The sequence below is a fragment of the Austrofundulus limnaeus genome, unplaced genomic scaffold (genome assembly GCF_001266775.1).
Source record: "Austrofundulus limnaeus strain Quisiro unplaced genomic scaffold, Austrofundulus_limnaeus-1.0 Scaffold45, whole genome shotgun sequence".
Classification (NCBI taxonomy): domain Eukaryota; kingdom Metazoa; phylum Chordata; class Actinopteri; order Cyprinodontiformes; family Rivulidae; genus Austrofundulus; species Austrofundulus limnaeus.
In genome coordinates, this window is record NW_013952447.1 from 304,899 (window position 1) to 314,042 (window position 9,144).

At 37.4% G+C, this 9,144-nt stretch overlaps 1 protein-coding gene across 1 annotated transcript in view; it reads left to right on the forward strand.

The window, feature by feature from the left end:
• The window catches only part of LOC106517133 (cadherin-12), a gene marked incomplete at its 3' end in the record, with an annotated part of 106,074 nt that extends 100,687 nt beyond the window's left edge, over positions 1 to 5,387 (forward strand). The window contains 1 exon segment of the mRNA XM_014007847.1: positions 5,251 to 5,387. Coding sequence (XP_013863301.1) covers positions 5,251 to 5,387 — 137 coding nt within the window.
• Between the last annotated feature and the right edge of the window lie 3,757 nt (positions 5,388 to 9,144).

The following is a 9,144-nucleotide window of genomic DNA, read 5'->3' on the forward strand; positions in this document are numbered from 1 at the left end:
ATATATATATTATGGTAAAATACCTAAATAGAGGAATGCTGTGTTGGTACAGCCAGTGATTGAAGGTCTAATTCCTCTAATACATTCATCAATGTCTGCAGTCCTTTTTCATCAGTGTCTTCAAGCTCTAACACAGGGCGTTTTGTCAGGTTTAGTCATCAGACTGAGGCCTAATCAATCTATGCAGAACATCTGACTCTATTCTGACCTGTCATGTAAAAAATCCTGCTAGCATCATCTTTTTAGCAGTTCAGTAAGTGATGGTGACACAGTGGAAGGAATATTCAAGTTTTATGAGAGACCTCATTAGAAATTGTTTAAAATATATATTTCACTCAAATTAATGTGTTTGATCATTTTTTAATAGTTGCCATGGATTATTGCTGCATTGTTAGAGTAGATGCACTATTCAAATGGAACATTCTGTGTTTTTTTTTTCCTTTTGTTTTTTTCTTGTATGCAGCTAAACATTTATTGTTGTTTCGGGTGGGTGTAGATGGGTGGATGTGAGTGTGGGAGGCATCTGTTTCTCTGATTTCATTATTAAACCACACTGTTTTTACAAGGCACAACTAAGAGCCACATAAGGGAAAAGGAGAAAAAAAAGGCAAAAAATGTGTAAAACTGTAACTGTAAACTTTGTGATATTAGGAAACATATGTCCAAGATTATATAAAACTGTATCACAGTGTTATTTTTTTGTTTGATCCCACTAAACTGCAGATAATATACTCCAAGTTTTTCATAACCTTTCTGTCTTTTGTTTTTTAGTCCTATTAAGTCATGTGCAACTAACTTTAAGATTCCTTTTTTTCAAACTTTTGTCAGTTATAGATAAAATATTATGTTTTTTTTACAATAACAAAAGCAAATGCACTTTAAAAAAATGAATGAGAAATAGTTTTAATATCTAGAAGCCTCTTTTAGTGAGGCAGATTGATTTAGATGGGTTTTCCCCCTAAGACAAGTCACTTGCGTTATTCGAAAGTGGCAAAAAAGAAAAACCTGTTGCATGCCCAGCAGTTGTTTTATTATGAATATTTAATTTCCAAGAAAACAAAAGACTTGCAGAAGCTGTTTTTTTATTTATTTATTTATTTTTTACAGAAAGCTAGTGCCCTCTGCTCTGCAGATCTCCACTTTGTCTCCAGGACTTTAAATATTCATCAGTACCACAGATGACATTGTTATTTTGTACATCTTTAGAGCAGCCTTGCGTTCTTTGCTTCAAAACAATAGAACAGATGACCCGTCATGCATAGGAAATTAGGCTTTCAGACTTTAAACTCAACTGATTCAGCTATTTAGTGCTATGCATTTGTGATATCTCTAGCTGGGAGAAGAGAGAGGCATCATGAATACTGCATTGTTAGCATACTCTAAAGAGTTTCCCAAAGTTTAAAAGAGTTTTCAAGACTGAAAGTTTGACCCCATTTTGGACTAAGCTGGTAATAACTCAACTGAAAATACCAAAGTGCCACAACAGTCATGGACTTTCAAACACTACTACAACAGAACCAAAGGGTTATTTCATTAAACAGTTCAGCAAGATAGACGCACAGACCTGCCTACCTTTATGCTCACTTTGACCGTTTAAAAATCACTGATGAAGCTGACCACATCCCGCACAGATGTGAGTTTTCAGAAATGAAGCAAATACTTCAAGAACCAGAAGAAGTGTGGAGCAGAACTCAGCTGTGTTCACATAGTGTGCAAGCATTAAATGTGTAATGGGCCTCTCCCTCAGATCCTTTTCAAMACGTGATGAAATAATTCAGTATAGCAATTGTCTTTGTGGCTATTAATTTATTTATTTTTAACTGAATGCAAAGCTGCTAGGCATCATTATTAATCCTCACTCAATAATAAATATGTCGGCTGTTGCTTAAAGAAGACGTTTCATGCTTTTAAATCCTCCTTTTGGTCACAAATCATTCAGTTGTAATCTATGAAAAGTGGAACTGTTATGCTTTGGTTTGAATTCCTACTTATTGCAACTTAAGCCCCTCTTTCACCCCTTTTCTGAGGTGTGCCTCAGATTACTTACTTTGAGGCTGTCTCTTTAAATACAAACAAGGCATTTCAAACCCAGCCCCCTGCATCTTTTAGAGCAGTCCATTCTAGTTTGAGGGGTTAATGACTATCCTGCGGCAAATAATTTTGTTTAGTTACAAATTAATTAAAATATATCAACAAGGGAAGACTTGTCCATCCATCCTTACATGTTAGGGTCAGATTCTGACCCAGAGTGAGAGGAGAATGAAGACAACAGAATTGTAGTTGGTAAGTCCATACCTTATTTGGCAGTTCCGAAACAAATCAGAATCAGAAAATGTCACAGAAAATAGAGAAAACAAAATGGAATGAAAAATATGACACAAACAGAGCTTAAAGATATCTACGCAGCACCGTGAGAGACTAAATTTAAATTGTCTGCACTCCCAGAGACTCAAAGTACACAACCAAATTCATTGAATGACTAAAAATGTGGATTTTGCATGATACATCTTCTTTGATATCAAGACTAGCGGTGGTGGGCAGTGCTAATCCAAAAATTAGCTCCGCAATTTCTAAAGCGCTTATGAAAATATTTAGGTCTGCAACTTCAAAAGCACTTATGCCATAAAAAAAAAAAAAAAAAAAAAACTAGCGGAAGCTAATTTTAAAGCACAAGTTCAATTTGACACTTACTAGCTGGCAATAATTCATGTACAACATATGCACAACACTGCCAACTAGCAGTGTATGAACTCTTTTACAGCTTAATTCTACAACCACTGATTGCTGGGGATGTGATTTCCTGAAACAGACTTTTGGCTTCTGGTGTAAAAATTTAAAAGTTGTTGAGGATTGCTAGTTCAGCTGCTTCTTTGTCTTTTTCTTTTGTTTGTTGTAGGTTTTCCATTAAAGAAGTTTCAATAAAGTAATTTTAAAACTGTTTATTGGAAAACTGAATCGATACATTCTGGGTACATGATGGATTTGATTTGTGACGGGAAACGAAAGCACAGAGTACAGGAAACTATATTCACTTTTTTTTAAAAGGAGCTCCGTTTGTAAAGTAAAATAAATCAATACATACAAATTTTTAGTATGGATTACAAACGTTAACTGATTTTGATATTGCCTTCCTGCTACGTAAGCAGACACAAAGCATTGTGGGAAATCAGAACTGTGACCGAATGCAACAGTTAGCAAGGATGTATACCGTCCCAATAAGTGCATTTGGTGGATAGACCACGTGTTGTGATTCATTGACAGCCATACCTTCCGCTGCTCAAGATAGTGATGACTGGTAGATGATTAGTTATTAGCAGTACTGCATTTTAATTTTAGAAAGTGCAAATCTGCTTATGAATTATAAAAATTAGTAAGACCGCTAAAGCGTGAAAGAAATATATAAGTCCACAATTAGCGGATCTGCACTTTAGCGGGCTAGTGCCCACCACTGAAGATTGGTATTACACATTATATACATCATCACTTGAGCTGCTGCACTAGCTTACCTTTTCACATGCTGATTGTTTCAAATCTGATATGTTTTAAGGCACACATGTGTGTCAGGTGGGGATTAGTTTTGACCATCCCTGTCTCAGTCCGCTCAGAAATCACACTGATGAAGCTAAAAGGTATTTAAGTCCTGGCTTGAGGTTTCTTGTGAATCAGTGACTGTGGATAATAAAGGGGGAAAAAGGACCATTTTTGTGAAATCACTGTCTGTTGCTGAAATCGAGGCAAWTATCATCACAACTCTTCAAAGCAGGAGATATGTGTAATTAATTTTCATATCTACAGTGGTCAGTAGTGTAGACTTAGTGTAATGCAGACTCTTTAGATCAATGAATTCCTTCACAGCTTTTGATGAGCATCCTTTTAATTAGCTGGATCAATAACAAATAGTAGAAGAAAAAAATAGATCTTGTTAAATCTGTTTATGCAATTTTTTCCCATATTTTATCTTGGTTCAAATGATTGATAAAGCTGATGGAGGTTCATGTTTTGCTGAAGGAAACATCTCTTATTTGGTTTTATTCTGTAATTTTCTCATAATAGCACAGTGTTTTTGGAAACTGAGGCAAACTAAAAGCAAAACATATGTGTCAGGAGCACACAAAGTCCCCCTCCTAAAAAGAAAAGAAAAGTGCTTTGCCTCAAGGAAAAATTACACACCGTTGATCTTTTGAACTCTTGAAGTAGGTTTGGCTGCAATTTTTATCAAAGAGACTCACCGTAAAGTTGTTCGACACATTCATGTTCACATCAAGGCTGCATCCAACACGGAGTTAGTAAGCGGACAAATCAAATCTGAAATCAAAAACTTGTGCTTGTTTCTTTTTTCTTTTCTTTTTTTATTTTCACTGAAGTAGTTTAGCTATTATTCTCGTTAGTCAAAAAAGACTAAAGGGGCTGAACAAGCTCCAGCCTGTTTCTGTTAATGACTGAGTCAAGTCCACTTTCAGGTTCTGAAGAGCAGCAAACAAGCATGATAAATATTCATGTGTGATTGTCTTTCAAGATCAAATAGTTTGCCACAAGAAGAAAGAAAAAATGAAAAACTTCCAGGATGTTTGTGCTGTGACGCTGCTCTTAGGAAAAGTCCAAACTTAATCTCATGAGAAATTATGAATCTGCTCTGAAAATGTGCCCATGGGCAAATGCATCAAATTCACAACCTGTGACCTCCTGGTGGAGAGGAATAAAATATTACCTTCTCCTGATGGAATTCCATCAACGATTGTAAAATTATTAATGAAAAATGGCCTTTTTCAGATCAAACAGCATGGAATGATGAATGGTGCTGTCACCGGCATGTGGTTTGGTTTCAGATCTTACCCCCTTTTTAATTTTTTTTTTTTCGTATTTGCATTCAGAGCAGCTTGGTGAGACCACAGTTGCTTTTCCGTGAGAAGACTAGACCTGCTGCTATCAAACACCAAACCAAGATTTTATGTCTGTATTGTTCATTGGCCGTGAGAGATTGATACGCTTTCAACAGTGTATAAAATTCATTTATGTTCCCAAGAAAACCATTAGCTCAGCATGGCCAAATGTCTGCTCCATTACTAGATTGGAATGTATGTGCAATCCTCAGCACATTTTCTAGAAATGACCATTCAGAATGAGTAATGAAGACTACTGCAACATCACATTACACCTAATTCATATACGAGGCCAGAGGGAGAATCATTGTACTTTAATCTGTTGCTTTATGTTGGAAATAAATGCGTTTAAATAAACATTTTCTTTTAGATATTCCATTGACTGGAAGAGTGACTTGGACAGCTACTTTGACATTGATCCAGTGGAAGGGACGATTTCCACAAACGAGCTGCTCGACAGAGAGAGCGTCGCCCAACACAATATCTCCATCGTGGCAACCAAACTTAGTAAGTATGACAATGAGATCAATTGTGATTCATAAACGTGTCGTTGACCTTCCTCCACCATAATCTATGTGAAGGATTTAACACACTTTCACTCAAGTCAATACTCAATCCTATTTTCCTGGAATGGTTTATAGGTGACTATAAACTATGATGACTCTTCTGGAGGGCTGTATCTTCAGGACATCATCTCCTCCCGCATCCTCGCCTCAATACTGTTTTCATTTTTAACGGCCTTCTTTTTACACTCTTGATGACATTGGCATTGGGAGAAAGCTTTTCTTCCTCAAGTCRACTTTTACTTACACCTCAGTAAAAATGTGACTGTTTGACAGTTTTACAGCAAGCAGATGCAGCCTGCATGGGAGCCAAGTTCGAGCAAGATGGGACCATTGCTGTGGCTTTAAGACGTGTCATCAAGCTAATTATGTTTATTATGAAGGAACTAGAGCAAATTTCCGCATAAATAAGCAAATCTATCGTCATCAACTCATCAAATCTGCTAAGAACCGTCAAAGTCATTATCCCAAGGCAGGCTGGCGCTCAATCAAAATTACACACGCTGTGTATTCATTAGGACAGACTGTGAAATATGGCCCGTTAAAACTTGAATCATAGTCGCCTTGGAAACTGATATTACTTACTTCCCCTCAAGGTCATATCAGTGACATTCTAATTGTGTTTTCAGTATGTGTGTGTGCTTCTTTGTGTGGCTTTATACATTAAGCGCCACAAAATTAGAAGACGAGGCAGACTGAAAAGCATACAGCGTGGATGAAGGAGGAGCAGGAACCAGATGGGACTTTTATAAGGCCGTTGCATGTTCAGTCTGTCATACTTAATGATGGAATGAGAGAGTATTTCTCCTCATTTTACCGCTTGCACACCTGCTTTTTTATGCCGGTCTTCTCATCTCCTGTTTGCCTTTTTCTGGGTACTCTCTCAGCAGACTGTTTTTGACAATTTTGCCCCTTCATCGATAGAAAAAAGAAGAAGACAAATACAGTTTCATAATCAGTGTTTAAAACTAATTGCCAGACTTGTGCAGAAGGAATAGAGATAAAGAAAACAGTTCTAGTTTGAGGCTGGTCTTGAGTTCAAATGTGTCTCTGACCTTGAGTTAGTTTTGGCAGAACTTTACGCTCTGGGTATTGAATGGTTATTATGGCTCCTCTGTGCTGTGCTCTATTGTCATCAGTGGGATTGTGTCTGTCTATTATTTGAGTTTTAAACCATGAAGAGCAACAATGACCGCTGAAGCGAAGATACCTTCAGTGTTGATACAAATAATGCAGTTGCAGAGGAGAGGTCATGCAGCAATATTAGGAATTATTAAACCATCAAGCAAACAAGTATGCCATGTATATTTCTGTGTACAATTTAAATATGTTGCTTTATCAGAATTATGTTCCTGTCATGTATTTGTCAGTATACTTTTTTCAGGGATTGGCCAAATGGCTTTCAAGGACTACAGAAACTTGTTTTGGGTCAAGGATGCATGGTTTTATCATRTCCTAGATTTTATTGTAATGTTTAATTTCTAATGATGCCTTCCAGTAGCAATGGGAAGTGGAAAGTTCCTTGCTCCCATTTGTAAATTTAAACTGGATTGCCCCCTCCAGTGAATCCCCCTCTACATAAATCCTATTCCAATAGTGGGAGTGACTGTGACTACCCCCAGTTTTGATTTCAAGATGGGGGCTACTCGCAGCTTTATAAAGTTAACTCCATTACTTTTACTGTCAATTATTGTTCTTAATGTTTTTGTGCATGTTTAATCACTCAGACAAGCAGTGTTTATTTGTGCATATTGCATGTATTAAAATCAAAGTTTATTTGTGTAGGGATATGCTGTTTGTCGATGTTATGGACAATGCTAGATCATAAATACCTCGTAATTATTAGCATAACAATGGGGCACCACCTGAATTTTCAGGAAAATAATTCATAGATTTTAAATCAGTCTCAGATACTGAGTTGTGAATTCTATCATTTTCAAGAACGAAACCCAATAAATGATGCACAGACAATGAAATTTCATAATATAACCTATATTAAATGATTCAGAGATGACAATACACAGATCATTTGGGCAGACAGAAGAACAATTATCATCAAGCCTTGAGTTTAATAATAAACGTTAAAGTCGTTCCATAATGAACTCTAGCATCCTCCTAACTGAAACACTTAAATAATCTACACTAACAAAAATTAGAAACTTAAGAGTTAATAAAGAAATTGTTAATTCATCTTTATAAGAGGGGGCATGACTCATGCATGAATTAAGCTCGCCAAACCTTCCTTATTACCAACTTAACGATCCAGAAGTTTCACCACCTCAAATGAGCCACCACCGGATAACAGAGAAAGGACATCTGTCCTACCATTCAGATGTTTATAGTTGTCCCAGGGTACCAGGGCGTGATTGAAGCCGTGCCAGCGGTGTCGCTGGTTTCAGAGCGGTCCCTTTGTGGGTACAAACTGACACCTCGGAGCGACTGGGTTCAGCTCCAAGCTGGAATCAGGTGCTTCCTTCTGGTCACTTGTTGATTGAAAAAGATTCTAACCAAGCTCGCTTCCTGCATGAATCCAGTCCCTCGTTATAAAGAAAAATCAACAACTTTGAAGTTACAAAATAAAATAAAATAAAATGAAAATAAAAATAAAATAAAATGGTTCCCTAAGGGAAAATGAAGCTAAGCTTTCACGCTGCTTCTTCCTTCATCTTCAACATTCAGACCGACTGACTGACTTGCTGCTGAAACTAAATTTCTATTGTTCAGACTCTGAAACTCATGATTGGTTGAAGGATGATCACATGACTTATCTGCTTACACAGTTTGTCCTCACTTCTGAAATTGATTACAAACACACACAGGAATAAGATTGCTTGTGAAGTGATAGTGCATTGCTTCACATGATTGAGTCACGTAGACATACAATAATTCATGTTTTTTTTTTATATCARAATGAGAAATACAGGAAAACATACATCCGTGGTGTAATTATAAAACCAGTCTTTTGGGGACGCTGTAATACCGTAAATGAGGTGGTATGTAAACGATTGTTTTGAAGCTTGATCTGAGTGTTATATATCACCAGGGGGTCTGGCTTAAAAGACTTTTTCTCACTAGCAGACCCATTCTGCCAGACTTTGTGTCTGCGAAGATCTTTTGAGTTCTGTATGATAAGCGGCCATTTTGAGTACATCAAAGAGTTCTCACCGTACTCAAACAACAGAAGGTCTGTTGCATCCTGTTGTTATCTTACCACTCGTAGATAATAAACAAAGGTTTTTGAGGTAAATGAATAAGTCATTGTTCTCTTGTAGATATGGGCAGAGTCATGTGATGGCCAGAGCTTGGAGTATTGACATTCCAATCCAAGTTATTGCTACATATCCCCCCTTTGCAAATCACAACCTTGTCCACGGTTGTGAATTGCACACCTCAGCATAACTTGAAGAACCAGTTACACAGTCAGGGTGATAGATCTTGATGTATTTCCATAGCGTTTGTCCAGAAAAGGGTCAAAGGTAATCCAAACAGGAACGGGAAACACATCCAAACCGGAACGGGAAACATATCCAAACAGGAATGGGAAGCACATCCAAACAGGAACCATGAAGGTCAGGGGCGTCCAGATGGAGAGGTAGATCATCTCCTACGTCAGGCGTTGAGGTAGATCTCTGAAGAATGGAGTCGAGAGGGTCCATCTCTGGTCGGATGAGGCTGCTCTCGGATGAGTGGAGTCAAGGAGG